Source organism: Patagioenas fasciata, chromosome Z (genome assembly GCF_037038585.1).
Source record: "Patagioenas fasciata isolate bPatFas1 chromosome Z, bPatFas1.hap1, whole genome shotgun sequence".
NCBI lineage: Eukaryota > Metazoa > Chordata > Aves > Columbiformes > Columbidae > Patagioenas > Patagioenas fasciata.
This window is the reverse complement of record NC_092560.1, coordinates 26232598-26256256: the sequence shown is the minus strand read 5'-3', so window position 1 is coordinate 26256256 and position 23659 is coordinate 26232598. Positions and strand designations below refer to the sequence as shown.

The 23659-nt window shown below is 34.9% G+C and overlaps 1 protein-coding gene across 2 annotated transcripts in view; it reads right to left on the bottom strand.

The window, feature by feature from the left end:
• ALDH1A1 (aldehyde dehydrogenase 1 family member A1) overlaps positions 1 to 16623 on the bottom strand; it is a 33703-nt gene extending 17080 nt beyond the window's left edge. The window contains exons 1-4 of one of the 2 annotated variants that reach the window (XM_071802079.1): positions 16433 to 16541; positions 9909 to 10014; positions 6983 to 7087; positions 2733 to 2873 (exon numbers count right to left, since the gene is read on the bottom strand). In XM_071802079.1, coding sequence (XP_071658180.1) covers positions 2733 to 2807 — 75 coding nt within the window. In that variant the 5' untranslated portion in view covers positions 2808 to 2873; positions 6983 to 7087; positions 9909 to 10014; positions 16433 to 16541. Of the gene's footprint in view, positions 1 to 2732; positions 2874 to 6982; positions 7088 to 9908; positions 10015 to 16432 lie in introns of both variants that reach the window. The other variant, XM_065860619.2, reaches the window with a different exon arrangement.
• Positions 16624 to 23659: the final 7036 nt, after the last annotated feature.

The window sequence follows — 23659 nt, the reverse complement described above, 5'->3', positions numbered from 1 at the left end:
AAAGAGACTCTTTTATTTGCTAACTGCTAACTGAGTGAACTAACCGGTTTACTTGAAACCAAGCTTAACTCTCCTTACCATGGATCTCCATGCAATACAGATATAAACCTTGAGAATAATAATCAGCAAATATTCATTCAACATCCATAAATTTCCAGTTGACCAATTCTGTTCCACTCACAGTGCTTTAGTGATTCTACAAAGACACCAGCACTAAATAGGGTTGATTTCCAGACAAATCTAGGGAAAATGGTTCAGGTTAATGACTTTTTAATACCCTTCATTGTTGAGACATATAGTTAAAGACCATGCTCAGTTCTTAAATAGCATCAATATCTTCTTGACACTGCTAGAATTTTTTCTCAAGTTTTCCTTCACAGAGACACTAGGCACTTTCAACTTTGTGAACAATTCTGTTCTGATGCTTAGTAAGAGAAACTCAAACTGTAGGTTCAAGATCCAATCAGATCTTAGAAATATTATTTAATTTTCTAAATTTGTTATTTTGTATGTCCAAGGTTTTTTAGCATTTCAGGCTGACTCTACTGACTGATCCCGCAAATACAATGTATCACCAACAACTCTGCTGTAAAGTGGACAGCTTTAGTTAACTGAACATATTGCTGATGTCATACCTGAGTAGAAAACTGAACAAATAGAGAAGCCAGCAATGCTTGATGGCTTTTAGCAACAAGGAACGGATTAAATGAGATAAGCACTTGTCATTTTGGACAATATATCCACATATTGTTGTTCTTTTTGGGCATGGGAGAAAATTATTCCCTGGCCTCAAAGTTATGAACTCTATAGTTTCAAAAATCACAATGAACTGAAACCTCAGAAACAAAGTTCTAAGTGCCTCTTTCAATATCCTGCTTTGACTTATTCTTCTAGTAGTCTACCTATCGGGCAGTTGAGGATCTGCAGCTTCAGGAGAGGTATCTTATCACTCTATGAAAAACTAAAATGGAGTAATTCTGATCCTGATTAGTTGCATGAACACAGGAAAATGCATTTGCAATGAGCTTTGGGGGCCTATTTTGATGTCTAGTGTTTACAAAGCTATTTGCTGCTCTATAGCACTAGTTCTGCAGCTCGGTTAAGCTGTGAGTGAAAAAAATCTCTCTTCATTTTGATGAAGTGTGGAAGCCATTCAAACACACCTTATCTAAAAGTGAAAAGTAGTAAATAAAGTTAGTAAGTTGTGGGAAATAAAACCAAAGTCAGTAAAACAGAAACCTGGGAGGGGCCCCAGGGAAAAGCAATACTTTCATATTATGAAAATGGCAAGGGAGAACAAAAACTATCTTAATGCTTCAGCTTTCCTGTGGAAAAAAGATTATTCCTCCATCCTCTTTGCATGTGTAAGGCCTTAGGCTAGACAGTAAAGAAGCAAATACCAGCTTATCCAGTATTTAACTGACAAGGTGGCATACTTTTCCTATTAGAAATGCAACTTTCTTAGAATTTTGTCTCTCTGAAGTCCAATAAATCTAGCATTTTTAAGGTTACAAGTTCTAGCCACCCAAGTTTTCTCCTGAGAAACTAGGTGATTATCAACCTGTATCAAGGTGACAAGATTCATTTAGAAAAATAACTTAGTTGAAGAGAAGTGTAAGTTTGACAGTTGCAGGCTTCAGAGTTCAAGGAAACAATCTCGGTTACTTTGAATTTTCATTCTGCTTTTAAAAACTTGTTTTGGACATGTGCAAGTGTCTTCCTATACTGCAACCATAAGGACAGTAGAATGGGCAAGAGATTTTTTGCAGGTTTTACGTATTTTGAAAGTTTAAATTTTATGAGCTAATCAGTGGTGTGGTTTGTAGTTAATGGCTAAATATTTCAATTGCAACTAGAACAGTCTGAATGATGGTCCTGAATATTAGATACTCCTCCTGCTCTCTTAAATTTTTGACTGCCTTGACAGAAAGCCATGGTTCATCTTCAGAATAATGCAAGCAATTATCCTAACTGTTAATTCCAGAAAGTGTCTGAAATAGCAAAGAGATCTCCTTAACTGTAGCACCATATGTGGGATTTAGAATAAGGGAGAGGGGTACCACACTTTATCAAATTGGTGGTGCATTTTAATCTTAAATGTTCTTTCTTGCACACTTGGTAGATGGTGATGCTATAGTTCATGTGTCTGCCGTTAAAAATGGTGAAACAGCCAATACACAGTGGCGGTTAGAGAAAGGACGTCATTCACCATGTTCTTCCTATTAATAAGTAATTAATTGTTGGTTTTAGCTCTGAATAAGGTTTCTTACTCATTACTAGTTGCCAGCTGGAGTTAATAAAGGACTAATGATAACAAAATACGCAGCCATGAAATTAAAATTTTCTCCCAGTTCTTACCTTCATCATCTGAAAGTGCTGTGCCAGGCTTTGAGCTTAGGCCTTGATTCAGGTCTTGATTTAGACTAGTGTTAAGTGTGTGGTCTAACTTAATGTGTCCTTAAGAATCAACTATTAAAATTGTATCGATTGTAGTCAGCTTAAGTATCATCTTAAAGCTAATCAAGTATTCAAGTACTCTGTTGATGTGGGGTGTTAGTAGACCAGAGTGCAAGACAGTTTAATAAGGTTCATTTGCAACACAGATGAAAAACAAGTATTGAGACAGCCTGACTTTCCAAGGACTTAACCTGTTATACATGCATACATCTTGCTTTAAAAATCAGGACATAGGCTTTTTTTTTCCAGTCTTTTTGTTCGTGTGTTATACTCACAGCTAAAATCAGCCGATCTCTTTCAACTAAGTCAGCTAGTTTATTCAAGAGCCTCCCTCGCTCTGAAGCATCCATTGTACGCCAGGGTGACCCAAGCTCAAAAGCTTTTCTAGCTGCTTTAACAGCCTTGTCTACATCTGCCTGTGGGGGAAACAGAGAGACTTTTATAATCAGTAATTGATTCTGTCATAAGTCTTCTTTGTTGTTAAATATCCAAGATAAATTAGAGACACCAACATAAATCTAATCAGAATTAGTACAGTAATTCTAGGTACATGGATTATTTTCTTGCAAAGACTTTTGTTGTAATTTCAGAAATGTTAACTTCTCTAAGCTTCTAAAACAAAAACATATTAAGGAACTCTATTTTAAAACTTAGATTGTCAAATCATCTTCCTTCTACTGTCTGTAATTGGGCACACACCCACCAGTTACACTGATGATGCAATTTAATCTCTTTTATGAACAAAGAGATACCCAAATCTATAAGTTTAATATTTAAGTACTAAACATCATCTAGAAGTATCTGGTGGTGTGCTGAAGACCACATTAGAAAAATCTGTTCCTTGGACTGTTTAATAAAATGAGCAAAAATTTATTATTGAGAAAGAGAAATAATTACGTTTGCTTTTGAATTTTTAAGGGACACTTACTTATATTTAAAATAATTTTAATGATTGAACAATTAACCAGATTAAAAATTATAAGCCTAAATGTTCTGAAGTCTAAGAATTGTCTTTGTTTGAAGAAGCTAATTTGTCAGTCCATTTTTTTTGAATCTCATAATTTATTATTTATAATTTGGCTTTCACTATGGTAGAAAAATCTACAATGAATTGTATGAAACTCATTTCTGTCCAAGTGTGTTCCAGGATATAAATAAACCCAATTAAAAATCTTTTGAGAAAAGTCTTTTAGTATTCGGAATACTTCTATATTTCACAATCTTGCAAAAGGTTTCCCATTAAAACAGTGACATTAGTTTGGTTTCTTTATATATATATAAGTTTCTTTATATGTATATAAATTTCTTTATATATTTTTTTTTAATTTTTTTTTTTTTTAAAGAGAAGGACTCTATACAATATTGTTTAAAGTATTCTTTCCAAACTTTGGTGGTTTTTTTTTTGTTTTTTTGGTTTTTTTTTTTGGTTTTTTTTTTTTGTTTTTTTTTTTTTGGTTTGTTTTTTTTTTTTTTTTTTACAATTGGTTAGTAGAATATCCTCCGGGGAAATCATCAAGGTTAACTAAACTAACAAATTTGGCTAAATCAACATCAAAGTCGATTGTTCTAAATGTAAACCAGATCTTAAATATTCAACTGATGTTGATAGCAACAACTAATGTTTACATACTGGGAGTGGGGCGGATAAGTTGGGTAGAAAAACCCACACAGACCTGCTAGGCAGAAAGCCCACAGAACTTCCTAATGAGCTTTCCAGGAAGTTTGGGAAAAGGATAGGAAGGATCTCTGCAAATAGCATTAGCATTACTATAGGGTAATACTGACCAGTCATCTACATGAGGTATCTGAAATCTACCAGATTAAAAATAATTACTTTTCTTCATAATTTGTCAGAATGTTATCAAGACCTTACCACATATCTGTCACCCAGAAAACTGTATTCAATGAACATTTAATTCATCTTATTTTATTGTCATCTCTTTTGATTATACATATTCTATAACTTTTCAATATGACTTGGAAGTATGCATTGTTTTTTGCTGAAGAAGAACAAGGGAAAACCATAAAAAATACTTGTGTGAATGATGTAAATTAAAACAAAATACAGTGCCATGTGTTTTTTCTTCTACAAGTGCAGCAATAAATAAAACAAGAAAAAAATTAATATAAGGCTGTGAATAGCTGTAAGAAGAAAAATGTTCTTCAACTGTATGAAATTTAATTTGGGTACATAAACCTACACCACGAATATAAAGACAGACAGCTTCTTTCAGAGCAAGTTTAGACTTTTTACAGAAGAACCTTTACTTTACATGCAACTGATCATTTGTTGGTCTGCTTTATTACAGAAGGCCTTTAGGATTAGCGAACGTAGCTTGAAAGATCCATCAAACTGAAAGGAAAACAGTTCCCACCCACATGTATGTCTATGCTTTGTAATCTCCACTTTTTTTTTTTTTTTTTTTTTAAATACCTCTGCATGGCAGTGTATAGCCCTTTGTCAACCCTATTGTACATACAAATTAAATTCTTAAAGTCTCTTGGCTCATTATCCCAAGACTAAGCTCTAGACTATTAGGTTCACAATGACTATGTAATTTACTAGATTTGTACATTTCACTCAGTAATTTGGTTAATAGCAGTTGTCATTCCACATTAGTTTGCAAAATTATTGAAGAGAAAGCAAACGTGTGTTGAACAGTATTACCTCTTTATCTAATGAGTTGTTAGAGTGCTTGTAAGGACAAAAATTCTGAATGGTAAGTGAACAGTTGCAGGTCATGAGTTATTTAATTTGAGGATGATCAAATATCAGGCCAACCAGATTTCCTATGTAATTTGATTTTTAAACACTAAATAGAGAAGAGGTAGAAGCAGCAGAATTTTACACCAAAGCATATGTGGTTCTAGGGGGATATGATTCAGAAATTTACAGCATGCTTATGAAATTATTTGATTGAGAAGAAAAAGAGCCTGAAATAAACTCAGTGACCCTGAGCACTCTATACGGGTAACTGGGACTGAAGAAAAACAGGGGGAACTCATGGTTAGATATATGAAATGATCAAAAGCTGGATTCACGCAGACTTTCTCACCCATCTTTGTCTAACAAAAGGTCTTAAATGTGTCTTCACTATGACCTTCTTAATAGTATGCACTCATTATTGCTCATGTGCGAGACAGATAGCATTTGAGCCAAAGTTCATCAGGAGATTCATGATGAAATTACAGAGCACAGTAACTGAGATTCAGTGAGCACAGGATGTGGAATGAACAGTTGAATGAAACTGCATTTCAATTCAGAGTGAATCTTTGTACAGTAAATTAAAATATTCTGAAAGTGACTGTGCTTATTTTATTGACAGTTAATTTTGGTGAATTTATAACACAGAGAAACATCTTCTAAGTTTCATGGTAGTTCTCATAGATAAATAGGTGTTTAATGGACATTTTGCTGCTAAGTTTAAAACACACTTTTCATACAAGTCATTTCTTGGCTAACATAAATATCAGATGTCATTTCTTGAGAAATGTGAGAAAATTTTCTCACTTTTGAATGTAAAAATTAAAAAAATGTAGAAAATTATATAAATATTTGTAAGAACCAAAAGTAAGTATAAAACCAGTTTTATTCTCAGAGTTATAACTTTTTTGTATACTGTGTGAAATGGAACTAGAACATTCTCTTCTTATGCATATTTTCTCTGAGTTTATGACAAAAAAATTATTTGGTCACAGGTTTTAAAACTTTTTAAGTGGAATTGTTTATTCTATTGAAAAAACTAACCTCTGTACATGATAACTTATATTTAAACCATATGGTAGCTCCAGGTAAATCTTGTCAGCAGAAAAATACATAATATAACAAAAATACAGAGCTGCTTACTGGAAATATTTGTTTACAGGTATCAACAATATTTTTAGTCCTCTGCCAAAATTTATCAATTTGTCATGATGTAGAGAAATCACTTTTGGTGGAACACAAGTGTCTATTTGACCTTCAGCTTCAGAATCTTTATTAGGAGTATGTTCCAATACATTTTTTACAAGACTAAATTTTTGAAGGGGGCAGTACTGAGAAGACATATCCATAGCTCTAAATGCTGATCATCTTTGCAACACCTGTGTGAGAAAATACCAATATTTGTCCACTTCATGTCATCTATAATGAAAAACCTTGTATAAATGAATAATTAACAGATTATATCACTGTTTAAGGAAGCACCAAGACAAATAACAGACACACATTACTAGATGCCACTAATCAAAGATAACAAAAAGAATAAATATTTTTAACAACAAAAAAACAACCAAACAAAAATTTAATCAGAACTTTCATCGTATAAGGAAAAATCTGAAGAGTATAGCAATTTTCAACATATGTTTACAAACGATATTAAGGTTTAGTAAAAGAGTCAAGAACTATGTTTGCAAAACAATGTATATAAGATGAAGTAAGTATATCTCGGAGGTGAATCCTTACATTAACACAGGTGGATGCTTCCTGCTTTTAAGATGCAGAAATTAATTTAAAACTAGGGTTAAGACCATAAAAAACCCCTACCTTGTCGCCTTCTTCAACTTCACAGATTTTCTCTTCATTTGCAGGGTTAAAGACTTCAAATTTTTTACCACTGATTGAATGATGCCACTCATTGTTTATAAATATCTGCGGGGTAAGAATGAGGGCAACAATATTAGTAACATATATATATATAGCTGTTGTTCATGACCTGTTTTAATGAATGAATCTATCTTTCACAGCTGACAGCTGCCTAACTGAAAGGTATCTGAATTAAAAATGGAATAGCTGTTTCTACATTATTCTGAAGAGATGAGTAATCAATTACGGACTTAACCAGGAATAGCCTTTTAAGATTAACTTCAGTCGGAGAAGAAAACTTTCTACATTATATTTTCACTTTGTTTCACATCATAATAAGATACTGTAACAAAGGAGTTCTTCCTCGCTCAGAATGAAGTCTGTGATCTACAAGGGAGTTACAGTCCTAAATGACCTACCTAAAGCTACCTTGGTTTCCTGTGCCCACAGAGTTGGTAACAGTGGAGAGCCTTTCTGTTATATGCCCCAACAAAAGTAAACCCAGTCATTGGGTTTAGTATACATAGTACATGTAGTATCTGGGACAACACTATTTTGTTTAGCTTTGTGTTAGTTTCACTTCAGTCTCTCCTGAAAAAAAACAAAAAGCAAAAAACAAAAACAAACCCTCCCCAAAAAACCACCCCCCACCCAAAAAAAAAAAAAAACAACAACAAACAAATAAAGAAAACCCACTACCACCCCCTCCCCAAAACAAAATCAAAACCACCAACAACCTGATAAAAATAAACAATAACATACTTTTCTGAAATTAAAGTCAAGGCTAAAAAAACTCCACCACAGTCAATTAAATGAAACAGAGGAAGAACCACTTAGACAGAGTAAAAAGCAAGCAATTATACTTCTCTCTATTTATGTTACAGAGGAAAAATAATTAGAGATTAGGGAGGGGTTCTTCTTTTTTTTTTTTTTTTTCACCGAAATACCCTTGGCTTTCTGGATTGGTGCTTCATTGAATGTGATTGTTATCAAAATTTAAAAGCAGAAACATAAGGCTCTTAATCTTCTGCAGAAAACACAGAATTGACTCCACTCAATAAAGACAGGAATAACAGAATAACAAATCTAGAGGAAATGGCTAATGTATTCCTCAGAAGCACCCTGTTAGTAAGCTTAGAGAAAGCCAAGACTGCCCTTGCTATTGGTAGTAGGTAGGTAGATATTTCTATTAATACCCCGATTACCTCCAATTTAATGGTCACAGCTACTGAATCTTTTGTCACCATGACACTGGTGACAATTCCCTGTCTTCCCATTCAGCCTTTAGGCATAAAACGCAAGTATATTCCTGTTATTCTAACTATTACTGCCAAGGGCTGATTGTTATTGTTTGAACTGCAAGGGTATTACAGCAAATAAATAGTACTTGTTTCCATTTTGATAGTTTTTCATACTTCATTTCGACTGTGAATATCTCTGTTATGTCCCTACACTGATTTCCCTCAGCAGACACCACCACTCTTCATTTTCCATTGCGTCAGACATCATCTAACCATTTTTACTGATCTGTTGCCCTCATGCGGAACATCTATATTCCAGGAAAACCAGACCAGCATGCTTTTCTAATCTAACTGTTTTCTCCTGACTTCTACCTGACAAGGACTGGAAAAAGTCTAACAATAAAACCAAGAAAATAAGCTAAAATTGTGCTTTCCTCAATCTTGCTAGAATATCCTGTCATTTTATTTAGAATCTTTCTGTTTCAGGCTCTTCATACAGTACTAAACATATAGCTAGCTATTAAACAGCACAAAGGAACAATAATTGCACAGCAGCTGGCCCGCACCAAAGTTAATCATAACAAGTTACCCAGCACCAATGAAATAGATACACAAAGTTCATTTAATGCATGTTAAGAACTGTGTCCTTACTCAAAGATTAAACCTTTATACTGGCTGAAAGTACATTGTGTACTGAATTTACTTTGCATGACTGGAACAAATATAATCAACTGCTGATTGCAACATTGCTGGCATACTTAGAACAAGGCCTAAACAAAGCAAAGTGGGCATTGTTGTTTCCCATACTCAACTTGTATGATCTGTAACCTTTTGTGTTATAACAATCCCAGAAATTCAAACCTAGGGCCTTTTGTACAGGAATAAGTAAGTGGCAAGGGTTATGTTACAACTGAAGGAATAATTAAGTGTTTGAAATCCTTATAAAGTTTAAATTACATTGGTGTCATACAAAAATACTTTCTTTGAAGATGACATGAAATTCCCACCATTTTTGTTTTGCTTTTAGTAATAAATTTGTTGTCTGTTTGGTATGACACTTCCCTTCTCTTTCAAACTTTGGTGTCCTAATTTCAGTTGTGATAGATATTCACTTAAGATTATGTCCAAAGATGGTCTTGGGAATGAGCAGTCTTGCACATCTCTCTGCTTTTTTGCTCGCTAAATAATAAAAAGACTGTTGATTCAATCTGTAGAAATTAGTCTGCTTTTCCATTAAGACAAACTAACAGACTAACAAGAAAATAAACCCCTGCAATTGTGCCTGAAAAATCGATATTTTTCAATTGTGTAAGGAAAACATGATACCATACACACTATTCTAAAAAAGTAAATGTTGTCTTTTAAAAGATGTACTTTATACTATTATTAAAATAATGATAACATTTCCAAATTTTGTCTTCTGTCATATTAAAGATGATACAAAATGAAGTGATCCAGCAATTGCTATGTGTCAGAGAATAACACAATCTACCAAAAATACGCTCTACTTTAGTTGAATTACTGAGAAGTTATATGATATTACACAGCTTTGAAAATTTAGAAGGAGAGTGAAGGACAATAACCTCTGGGTGAAATCTGAGGTACTTATCTCCATTCACAAATGCACAACAGAAACTGGGCCTTACCTGTAGGTGCACAAGATCTGTTCTACCCGAGAGCCTACTATCTCTGAGCCACTGCTGGCGAAATTGTCAAAGTGAGTTAACTTTGTCTCTGACTCCATAAGTTAGCCTTGAAAGAGAAAGGAAAACCTCACTGGAGAGATCTGATACATGGCACAGATGTTGAAGACAGGAGGCTATGTTGCTACCAGGTGTTGTGTAGGTTGCTATAGAAAGTTGACATGATAATGTATACAGTCCAATGTTAACAGTACCTGCCATCCTTTGTTTAACCATCTCTGAAGTCTCTGGGTCTGGGTCAGTGCTGAATGGTGTCACCACCCTAAACCACCTTCCCAGTGCCTGAACCCACATTCCTGTTGCTGATGACTTCCCTTCTTGCTCTCTGTCATGGTGCTGCATTATGGTACACACATGAGATATTGATTGTGCTCTTCATCAAGACCGTGGCAGGCTCTGACTGATTGTACCAGGTATTTTGTGCTCACATTGTGCCTATCTTTAAAGTTGCAGCATCTTGCCTCACCTTTAGTCACTGAAACTTAACTGTGAGACCAACTAGCTGAAAAGATGTGATTCCTGTTTGCTCTCCTCTAGGATTAAGGATCCACCGTTGCTGCTCAAAACAGGGCCTTTTAAATAGAAAACTGGAAAACACTTCGAGGCAGGTAAATCAAGAAAGGATGGTTGATTCAGGCCAGAACAAACTGAAGATACCAAAATTGCAGGATAAATGCTTTTTTTGTCACACAGACTCAGGATTTAAGCCCTATCACCACAACCACGTATGTTATGTAAATGTGACAGCTTTCAGGAAAGAAATTTTTTGCATAGTATGAAACTGCTTACACTGACTGACTGGATGGTTGCTAATGATTGCTGACTAGTTTGGTAGTAACTACCAAGATCAATAAAAATACCATCTCCAATTGGATATACTAACAATTTGCTATTAATATATTGTTGTATGTTTCAGCTTGTTTATATGTTGGTACCATATACAGAGTTTTCTTGCTGCCTCCTAATATCAGGACTGACCAGCAAACTTGTGATTTAACAAAAGCTGCCAGTGAAATAAACATTAAAGTCCCTTGACATTTCAGATATGTGATGAGGTTGGTTATAAGAATAGCCATACAAATTTCTAACTGCTATGAAACGGCAAATATAACACTTAAATGGTTACTATGAAAAAAAAGCCATCTTCAGTAGCTAGCTACATTGCCAAGAAAAGAGACAAAGTAAAAGGTAAATATTAACATAACACTGTTATGATGTTACAGCATGCCAAATTCATATCTGTCTGTGAAAGGAATAGTAGCAAAACATACCATCTTTGGAAGTTTTTAAAGTATTTGTTTAAATGCTATATTTATTGCACCAACAAATATCACCCAGAATATTAATTTAGAATATCTTTCTTATTGATGTTTCTAAACTATTTTCATTTAAAACATAATTATATTAAGTGTACACAAAATGTTGTATCAGGGCCACATAAATCAAACTATCTTGATGTCTTCTGTAAGCTAGATAGCAGTCTTGCTTATGCAGATATGTAAGACAGGAAAGAGAAAGTCACTGCTCTCTAAAGAAGCAGTGTTACACACATTGCAGGCAGCTGCACTCATAAATGTGCAAGCAGCCATACTTATTTAATACTGTGGAGTATATGTTGCAAACAAATAGGATGTGAATCTCAAAATCCGGGAACATTGAAGTACCAGCCAACAGCAGCCTCTGGCAACTCCACTGTCCTGCTGAAAAAAAAAAATATTTGGATCATCTGTCAGGCAGAACTCCACTGGCAGCTTAGATTTTTTTGAGCTGCTTTGTCAGACATATATGGAAAATACCTACCCTTCTGTGGCACATGCTATGCAGGAGGTTACTTGTGATAGCTGAGTATGGCCCATGAGGTTTAGGTTTTGCAAGGATTTAGAAGTGTTGTTTCAGGTATTTTGTAAATGTCATTTCACTGGTATTTTTAGAAAGAAAATGGTTTTTATTTCCACAATACAAAAAATTAGTGACTTTCAGACCTCTTTGCACTAGATCTGGAAATACATATTTAGTTTAGATAAGACTGTATATTTTTGAAACATGGTATTTAAAATAGAGCCCAGGTAACAGGCTATTGAAGGAAAAACCCTTTTGACTTGTTTTATTTCCCAGTGTCAGAGTGTAGTAAAATGTGGATTCTCTGAAATAACTGACTTCATTTCAGATAATCTGATCCCATTCACCATTTTGAGTTGAAATTGCCTGCAAGACTACAGTATTTCTGTCTTTGTTTAGACAGTTGATTTTGTCACTCAAATGACCTGAGCAGAGAAGAGGGAGACAAGACCTGCTCTTTGCCTTTCTTTGTCATCCTAATGTGTTTTTTTTTCCCCCTTCAGTCCTTGAGTATTTTGAAAGAATCATGAGTTCATTTTATAACATAAAGTAGATGCCAGATGTAGTGCCACATTAGTGTCCAAGTATTTGACGTGGACAGCTTTGTCTCAGATGGGCCATACCATAGCTCTCCTGAAACAGATTTTAGGGCCCCTACATTATGTGTCATCACCTTACGAAACATAACTTCTTCCTGCATCTTCCCTATAACAAGGACTCCCTTTTTATGGGTTCAATATCCTGCAATGTCCATACAGGTTTTCAGGCTTCAGTGCTCCTGTTGAAGTAGCATAAAAGTACAGCTTAGAAGAGAAAAGATTTCATTTCTGATGTTGCAAAGATACTATACATGATCCCATATTCAGCACCTGTCTATAAACTTATTTTTCATCAGGGAACATTTTTTAGGTAATTCACTATTATTGTCACAAACTATAATCCAAACTACAGGGATGTAGTCAAGAAAAGTAACAGAAGTATCTAAAACATGGACTATCCTAAACTTATCTATTAAGATTAGCTTTATAACTATCAAATTAAATGTCTAAGCTATCTTCTCTTTAGATAACAGAAACTCTTCCAAACTTACAGTACAAGAAAAAGCATAAGGTCTTCCCATCATAAATCTGTCCCCAGATAGCCAACAGCTCTTGCTATGATACAGCTTTTCCTGACAATGCTTTTCACATGAGCCTAGCTGTCTGTTTCATAGAGCTAAAAGTGTCCACCAAATTTCAACACCTGCTCAGCTGACTGCTCACAAGCTTTCTAGTGCAGACAGTAAACCAGGGAATGAAAGTTCATTAGAGTTCTTTTAGCAGTCAGGAACAGTGAAGAGACACCAGGGCTGTGCCCGGGCTCCCATATGCTGAAGACAATTCAGCATTACTTAGTTGAAGTGATGCACAGTGCTGAAAAATTGTTGGCCCATATTCATACCCACTCTAACAGATGGGAGTCATTCAGATATTCTTGAGTTTGATGATGGCAATAAATCTTACAGTTATATCTAAACCTGAAAGGGAACTGTGGCCCAAGAGGAGGCTCAGTTCAAGTGCTTTAAGTTCTAATTCACTAGTCCCAAAATATGTCATAGGGTCTCACTGTATTCTATCAGCAATGCAGTTAAAATATGAAATTATTTAAGGAAGTACTAAAGACTGAAAGTGTAAGCTTTAAATAAATACATCCATATAGAATACCTACTGTGAAATCTTACCCCACCCCCCTGCCCCACCCAGGTGTTTTCTTACAATATTTTGATATTTGGCTAATGATTCATGTAATTTTTCTTCCCCTTGGAATTGTAGGTTATTTTTGATGCAGGAATTACATTTTATGGCTGCAATGAACTAATAAGCAGAGAACATACTCTTCCTATTAATTATTTATTTAAACTTTTTGATTTGTCAGTTAGTGGCTTTGTTCCTACAAAGTGAGCTGATCTTAGAAAGAGCATGGCTCTATAGTACCTTTATAGTTGATTACCTCTCCTCTGGTGTTCTAATCAAATTTTTGTGCTTTTAACCTTCATATTTGTTTGTGAAGCTAGTGGTTGCAACATGTGTGATACTCAGTTACAGTTTTTCTTCTCTCAGAGTGGCTTACCCTTCCACACTTTCTGTTTTTCCACAGGCAGGTTAGTGAGAGAATGTGCTACTGTTTTCTCCCCCTCATGTAATCTGACAACCTAATAATTAACTAATCTGAGTTTCTCTGATTAAAGGAGCACCACAGGGCTTAGTATATGTGAAAGCATCATGACAGAAATAATTTAACAAACAATCATTGTTTAATTCTTCAGTGCAGACCAAGTAAAATATTTACTAGTACGTTTTTAGACATCTATCAGCACTCATTCAGTTCATTGGAATATCTTTAAAGGAGATTCAGGTATTAAACCAATTCAAGATCACTTTGTGGTTTAACACCCAAGCCAAAGTTTAAAGTCCATTCAATTTAATTATTGAAATTCAAATTCCCTGAAGAGCGGTTAGTTTTATACTATATGTGAAAGGCATAACCTGAAAATGAGTTGTACTAACCTCTAGATTTGTAGACATATGGAAATACTTCATTAAATTATCTTTGTAAACTGCCCAAAATGACGCCTCTCATAGAAAATAAAATAGAGTGAGTGTTAACTAAAGAGGAAAGTCCTTGGAACATCTCCTGCAGATCTTTCTTCGGATCCTTGTGTGACGGCTGATGATACTATGCCATGTTAGAAAAGGAGAAAACAGAGTTTCCAGAGCTGAGAGATCTCTGTTGTCCAAGAGGCTTCAGACAGAAAGGTTAATACCTGAGCAGTAATTAATGCTTCTCTCAACTTGATCCCTTCAGTGTAACTAGTCAAAACATACCCACACCCCACGTTCTAAATTGTATGGAACAGGAAAGGAACAAAATGAGTAAGAAGAGTGGAAAGGCTTTATTAAAGTGTTGGGTATGGGATGACATTTCTATTACCCAATCTCCCTGTACCTCAGTACACTGTTCCGGCTTTCAGACAATCCCATGTGACATCTGAAGGGAGGAGGAAAGCACTGCAAAAATCAAGCCTCCTTAAGGGTATTTCGGACTTTTTCACTTGTAGGTATACATTTTTTTGTAAATAAGTGCATTGTATTTCTGCACAGTTACACAATGTATGCAGTTTTTAAGGAAATGTTATCTATTGTAAAGACAAAAGAAACTTGGGCTTGCTATGTGACACTCTCCTTAGTTGCACACTATACACATTTCAGCCATGCTGGCTGTCTTGTGGTTGCTTCTTGCATTAACGGAATAGGTGCTTGGTCATTAAATATTTTAGAAGGATAAAAATGTTTCTAGGATTTTATACCTTGCATATTCAGTTACATCTGATTTCTGAGCTGCCTTTTGCTCATATTGGTTGTTTTCCTTTGGTGAAATGAAAATTTATATGAATAACACTGTATTTTCTGGAACACCACTGTGACTTAAGTACTAAAGTATCTTCCCTGAATTAATTTTTTTTTTTTTTTTTTTTTTTTTTTTGAGAGAGAGAGAGATAGAGAGATAGGAAGAGAAGTAGAGAGCTATTACTTGGCAGAACTACATAATTTTCATAGCCTGTTAAATATTTACAAAGTAAGGTCCTGTGAGATTTATTCAAGAAATATATGTGTTAAAATCTTGTTATATTCTTTTTCCATGAGAAAAATAGAATAAATTGGAATTCAAAAGGACTCCTCTGGATAACTACTGAACACTTTATATTTGGAAAATAAAATAAGCAGTGGTTCTGGAAAATAAAATTTATTTAAATTGCAGTGGTACTGAGAAAAAAAAATGAACAGTGACCAAGGAGTATCCAAAGAAAAGAGGTCCTTTCTAACTAATATTTCTACCTGAATATTTCAGAGAACAGAGTTTCAGTATTTTCTGCCAACAGTTTGTTCAGAATTCTTGGAGATATCACTGTCCTATGATATAAAACAGGCAAAGCACCTCTTCAAGCTGGGAACGCATGCCTGGATTCAGACCTTCTTTATCTCTGTATTTCTAACTACATATGGAAAGAATTTGCTATGACAAAAAGTTTATGGTAATATTGAGTAACTAGTGATGGTAGACTTTATCTGTTTTATTGATAGTTGCTTGTCTAAACTAAAAAACAGATCCATTACCTCAAAGAAAAATACTTGAGTGGAACAAATTTTGTTTTAGTTTCATTTTCACACAGCCCTTTCCACAGGACCTGGTTTGGTAAAATGATTTAAATCTGATTGCAATATGATGCAACATGTTAACATTTTAATTTGTTCTTGCTGTTCTGAAAACCAATATAATAATAGAAACTTTTCTCCTTTGCTCCATTTGTACTTTCTGGGAATCTTATCACTTCAGAAAGTTTGTTTCAGGAGAAAAACAACACCCACCTCAAGAGAAATATGAAATGATTCCTTCACACTTGTGCACTTCCTGAAATACTTAGGTTAAAAGGATCACTGAACACTAGTTGCGAATATGTATCATATCAGACACAGGTCAGAATAAACATTTTAAGCACTGATTTACAGTTCATATAAAATTAAAATAAGTACATCCTTCTCTCTGAGCTGAATATATACAAAAAATTAAGAAAGGCAAATGCTACTAACCTTGGTGTACTTAATTTTCAGATCTTTGAGAGGTTCTGGAAGTGCTGGCAAACCTGGAGCAGGATTTCTGTCTGAACCTTGCTTCTCCATATTTTCAGTTGAGGAGTTTGAAGATGTTTCTGAAACACAGGTGAAATGAGGTATGAGGGAAGCACAGTGATTTTTGTCCGGACTGAGCTCTTAGCTTTAATTGTGCTTTTTTATCTGTACCAGCTATGGTAAATTTGCATACAGGAATATGATTGGATGAAAGAAATCATTGCAAAGAGAAAAGGACGGTGCTTATTTTTAAGGCCGAAAGCAACAACATTTTCATTGAGCTGAGACCTAAATGAAGCAAACGTTACTGAAAAAATCTGCTAAGCCAGACCCTTCAAACTTTTTACTGATGAACAGAATTTAAAGTGCCTTCATTTTACCTGTAAAATTGCTTTCTCTCAGTAGACAGGTACCTCAGATTTTAAGAGAAGTTCTTCACATACTTAAAGGCAGCTCTGAAGGTAAAGACAGACTTGTTAGCCCTGGAAAAAAAGCTAAGCCCTTCTCACTGGAAGGTTGGTGAGAATAATTCCCAGAGCTGGAAAGTGTTTATTGAAAACAAGCCACCTTAGGTTATGCTTTAATATGTTTGGACTACATTCATCATAATTCCTGTAATTAATACCAGCTTTGTAAATCACAGAGATAGGTGATAATTATAGTGACAAAAAATCCTACATGTCTTTCAAAAAATGTGAAGGTAGGACAAAGTTGATCAATCCAGAAAAAAATATTAGATCAATCCAGAAAAAGTATTATGTGGGTAGAGCCAAACAAAATCTTGTTCTTTTTTTTTTTTTTTTTCCCAAATAACATCACAATTTTAAGGACATTTTTTTTTTTTTTCCTGCAATGTCCTTTGGATATCTGAGTTTGTGGCTTTCAAAAATAATTATTTAGTAGACAGGACTTTTCTACCCAGGGTGGATTCCGTTGGTACATGTATGTCCAGTTCTGTTTATTCTGTGAGAAACTTATCTTTGGTACCTGGCAAAAAGTTTTATAAGGCATGAGAAATTCCTTTCTTCATTAAGTCCTACCTTTTCTGATGAATTGTATCACAGAACAAACTGGGACTGAATTAACACTTTTTTTTTTTATATGCTAAGCTTCTGAGAGATGCACAATGGAATTGTGCCATAGAAATAAAGAGAAATTATCTTATTGCTTTAATTGAGAATGCAGAGATACTTGAAAAACTCATTGAGCTCAGTTCGTTCACATATCAGGCATTATATAAACCATTTGACAATAGAGACTTTGTTGTTTTTAACTGATGGATGACATACAATGAGATAAATCTTATGACGCATTAGTTGTACGTAGGAGACATTCTGAACTAAAGAGCACTCTATAATTATCATTGATGATTTTTGCATTTGGACATATGGTTAGAGCAGTAGTTTCTGGTCTTTAGAAAAGTCCAAGTAATTTCTAAATGAGAGAGAACTCTTCTCCCAATAGTCATCTCTCAGTGAGATGTAAAGAACTGTGTGGACTTAAACAAGTTTCAGTCATTGACTTTGTCATGTGAAGGGAAGGTGCCCATTCCCATTACTGTAACACCATGACATCCATGGTTACTGACTCAATTACTTCCTTTTGGATGCATCCTTCAGCTCTTTTGCCTCAGTGGGCTGATTCAAGACATCCCAACGTAGAAGGATATATTTGAAAATTTTGTGAAGAGGCTTTTTAGATTTTAAGATTGGCTTACAGTGTTTGCCTGCCTTAGAGAATTTCTTTGAGTCTCATGCGAAAGGGCAATGTCTAAATAGTTTTTTTCCACTTTAATTTGGAATATAGTTTCTCAGTGCTACCTTCATGTAGCAATTTTTTTGTGGTTTACCTTTTCTTAAAAAAAAAAAATCCACGCAATTTCTGCTTTAGACATGAAAGTGTACTCTAAAAATCTTCCTACCACTCATTTATCTATTAACCCGCAGAGAGTTTGTGTCTAGTTAATTCACCTGCTAATTTCTTAGATGTATTTGACTTAAACAGAATTTAACTGGAGCTGTAAGACAGAAAACAGCGGAATTGTCAGGTTTCAAACAAAACAAAAAATATTTTTCTCAAGTAGAGTGTTCTAAATACATTCTCATGTTTTGATATCAGTGCATTCCTGATTTTTTTTTTTTTAATAATTAAGATAGAGGTGAATTAGGAAAACTTCTTTGGAAAATGAAACGATTTATCCTCTTCCCAAGTCTGCAAGTCCAGCCTGTAATCTCCTTAGATGATTCAGAGATACTACCCTGACTGAAAAGTTTTAACTTTTCCAAACATGTTGGTAATCATTGTTTTATTTTTCCACACCATTAATTCATTTATCACATACTTCACCGTCTTTTTTCATTTCTGTTACTATGTTTCACTCTTGATTGTATGAATCACCTTCACTGTGACGCTTCCTATGAGTCCTTTCTTTTATCTCTAAAAGTTGTGCAATTGTTAAAAAGGTCTTGTGTCTTAAAAAGATTACTTGCTATCTTGAGCAATTTACTTGTCCTATCATTTGGCTTTATCTGCTAAGACTTTCTCCAAGCATTACCATCACCAATAATTCATTTAACTTCTCTGTGTTCTCATATCTATGAATGCCTGACTCACCTCCCTTTTTCTAGGAAATTCTAATTCTTGCATAGACTAGCTGTTCATGACCATTCCAATCGTCTCCCATCCAATAACTTTCCTATTCACTTTAAGCCTAGAATTCTTTTTAGCCTAGTGTAGAAATTATTTCCTTTTCCTCACATCCTATGCTCCTGTTTCTTATAATTTCCTGCTATTTTAATTGTGTGACTTTTTTCTCATCCTGCATCACTACTGTTACACATTTCACCTAAATAAAGATGTGCATTTTAAGCGTTATAACTTTTGTGGACTGTACTTTTCTTTCGAACAGTGGATTATGCAACACTTGGAGATTACCAATATTGTACATGGAAGTTTATGCAGTTTTGTTGTTAATATTTTCTTGGAAAATGTTAGACTCTATGTAGTTTTTTAATTTCTTTAGGTCAATGATGCAATTTTTACTTGTTATCTTTTCGCTGCTAAAGAACAAACCTTAGTGACTCCACATCCTGGAGAATAACATGATACATTGTGTGACTATGCTTTCTACACTTTAATGCATAACATTTCTTTCAGTTCTTTCAAAACAAGATCAAAGAGGAACAAATGAAAGGTGGTGGTTCTCCATGCAGGCTGTAATTAAACTATGAGATGCCTTGGTGCATGACATTGGTGACACTAAAACATGAACTTGAGGGCTGCGTGAACTTTAGGTCATTCTATATCAGCAGGTTAAATGAAAATTTTATGCTGTAAGAGGCTGTAAATCATTTATCCATGTGTTTCTTCACAAAGATTAAAAAAAAAAAAAAAAAACAAAACAACAACTAACTGAACACAGCACTCACATTTCTCCTCAGATGTGATCTTACAGTGAGATATTGCCAACGTTGTTAGCAGTTACTTTTTGATGGTGTTCATTGTAGTCTAAGTGGGCAAACTGTTTGGCCTATATTCTTGAGATTCAATGCAGCCCCATATTCATCCCATCATATATTATTTAACAGCCAAGAACACACAGACGAAAGCAGAGCTTTTAGTCGGGCTAGCTGGCAGTCCAGTTAATAAAATGAGTGCGTCACAAGAATCAGCCAGAGGTAACTTGTGACTGAATTCACGTTCCTAAATACAATACTATCACTATCAGAAATGTCTTGTCCTTTCCTAGCTACCCTGAGATGTCAGTACAGGAGAGTCCTGTAAATTCTGTCACATTGTCAAAGTCTTATCAGTTTATTCAAAATCCTTGTGCAGCTCAGATGGCACTCAATGCCTATATCGAAAGAAATTACATGATCAGAAGGCTTATGATTCTACTTGGTATTTTTATGCTGATGTGTGTCAGGCTAATACAGTCTGAAAGCCATATATTTTTTATAGAAATTCCCCTCCAGCATTTAATAGAGAAATATTTACTTTACATCACAGAAGAAGATTATTCTGAGGATAGAATTATCTATTAACCAGAAATTGCTTTGACTTTTCTAAAGGCCAGAAACTCTTGGGTATTTTTCCCCAGAAGCAGGCACAAGCTTGTATTTTTATTTTCAAAGCAGTCAAACAGTCTTTTTTCTTTTTTTTTTTTTTTTTTAAATGCCTGCCAAAATGTCTTCCCATTTCCCACTGTATGGGTGTCTCTGTTCTCTAGTGGTAGGGGACAGGTGAGTTACTCTTTGTTGTAATCACAGCAGTAAGAAATTCTGGTCCCTAGGTTTCTACAGAAAACAGACTTTGTCCTTCAAAGTATGCGAGTTTAGTCATTAATCTAACTATTACCTTGTACCAGACATGCTCAAAGCTATGTAGATCAGCTAAGACTGCATATATTTAGTTTGGAGCACCTCTAATGTAGGACAGTGCCAGGATTTTACTGCAGGCAAACAGAAAGTAAATATTCTTTTTTTTTTTTTTTTTTTTTTAATCATTTACAACTCTGGGAATGTTCCAAATTGCATATCTTTGGCATCTGATGATCTATCAAAATTACATCTCGAACTGCATAACAGTTATGCCTTCTGAAAGTTGCAACTGCTATAATTCAAAACACTTTAGGTGAATAGTCTTCCATGATGACTTAGGGCACTGTTGTCAAAAGTTCTCTGGAATAGGAGGTGAACAGAATAGGCTGCTGTAATCCACAGTTTGGTAGCTGTATTTTATCACCTGTGCTGAATTCAGACAGAGTCTTTAATGCTTAAGTACATGTTTACACTTTATAAAACCTTATAATGAACAATTACTTGAAAAATCTCTGCTGAGACAATATCACTGTTATTGAAAATCCTGATTAGCTGAACCATTTCTTCTGAATTCATATTATTCAGGGAGTTAAGAAAAAAAAAAAAATCAGTGATTTATACAGATCCCCTGCTGATACTGACAGAAACTGGTATTAAGTTAGGAGTGGAAGATACAAGGGTCAAAAGCACCAAAATATGTTTAAAAAAGTAGAAGAAGAGATTCATGAAATCGCTGGACTCTTACTCTGAAATACCTTATTCACTTCGTTCATTTTCCTTAGGTCATTGCATTAATGTCAGTAGGGTAGAAAGGAGTGGTTACTGTTTAGTATGATTTGGAAAGGCAGACGTACCAGAAACTGGTCAGAACTGGTGTGACATTTGTGCCATCTTTGTCATTCTAAACTGACCCCAAAGGTGGATGTGATGTACAAGCTTCAGTAACTCTAATTGTGAAGCACTGAAGTCAAAATCACAAGATTTTCAAAGCTATTGAGTAAATTCTTTTGGCTTTTGCAGTACACTGAATATCCCACATTTATGAAAAAGTAAGTGTTCCTTTTATATATTAATAAACACAGGTATCTCTTAGTACAATTATCAGTTCTTTACTCTTAATAAGATTTCTGTGATATATAAACTTGTGGACTGAGGTAGCTGACAGATGCGTAACTATTTATTTGAGTTTGACATTTGAACTAACTTAGTGAAAAATCTTTCACTTTTGCTACATGGACAATAACAGCGTATGAAGAAATGTTCTGGAAGATATGTCTCCTTAATGCTTCCACCAACGTATCTAAGCACACATCCTAATAATAGGTGCTGTTTGGCTGATTCATGCAAACACCTTTGCTCTAGTAGTTTGCATTGGTTCACTACAACAAGGGCAGAGGCAAGAGCAAGAAATAGAAAAACTAGTGCTACTGATTTTGTAATCTTGGTATGAAAATATATTGAATACCTTCTTGATATCAGTGCTTAGGTTGACAGTGCATGCTCTCATGAGGGTTACTCTCTGCTGAATCCATAATGACACGTGATCCCAAGATACTTTCTTCAGGGAGGGACAAAAAACCTTTTCCTCCTTCACAGAAGGCTGTGCAATTGCAACTGCATGTTTTTTTTCATTCACATAGAGCCCCACGTGCTATTGGAGCAATACCTTTTCTTTTGATTTCATACACAGAGCAGACATTCCCTGCTTGATTGTATGCTCATCACAGACCTTCACAACGAATTCCAGGATTATTTCAGCTTTTTGCCATAATTCCTTTCACAACAGACAACAAAGTATGACAACAGAGCGGGAAAGAATAGAGTAACTAGAAAGGAAATTTGAGGCTCGGAGTGTGAAGTCCATAACTGCTACTCATTGTTTTATGGGCAGCAGTGCAATAATGCATAATTCCTGACCATCTGGGTACCAAGGTTGGCCCATGGACTGTTGGCTCTGCAAATCAAGTTTGCTGAAGAAAACCAGTCAAAAACCACCTTTAAAAAAACAGCCGTATTTCCAGTTGCTCAGATTTTGATGGGGTGAGACAGCATGGTTTGTCAAAACTATCCCATGATTAGTACACTTCAACAAATTTATGTCACACCAATAAAGCTATCTATGTCTGAACTAATTGTTCAGCAACCCTCCATAACCAGAGGTGAGAAACGGGATATTTTAAAACAAATCCTCTCAGTCCAAAAGACATATCTAAAGTAGCTCAGTATCCCAGTAAACTGAACAGTATCCCATTATTGTTGGGGGGTATAAAAGAAGTCTACTCATCTCCTTCTGATAGAAATACCTTACTAGAGATACGTACTGCCTGGTGAAATGGGTTTCACATTGTTTTGCCCCCCAGCCACACAGAGAGGGATTCCTGTCTATCATTTCTGAAATATTTCATTGCTTCTGGAGTGCAAATAAAGCCTAACAATATCCTTCTGTGGACAGCAGGGCCTCAGAAGATAAACACATCCTCGCTGCTGAAGAGTCTTTGCTCTTTAAAAGGTTGTCTGGGAGCCCAGAAATATTTATTTAAAATCTAACTGAGTTTATCTAGAGAAAAATGCTTTATTAGAAGCATGTACAGAAGTCTAAATACATCTTTGGAACAATAATCTCTCTTTCTGCTACCTGCACATCTACTCTTTGTGGCTTATATTTTCTGTAGCATGTTTCATATTAGGTAAGTATTTTGGGGACAGATGTCTTATCTTTGCATATAGGACAATTTGGGTAGAAAGTATGGCTAAAATAAAATCGTAAAAACAACATCAATGAAAAAATAAAAGGAAATATTTAAGAAACTGCATATATTGTGGGACAGTGAGAGAGAGAGTAGTGTTTTAGGATTTATCAACACCATTT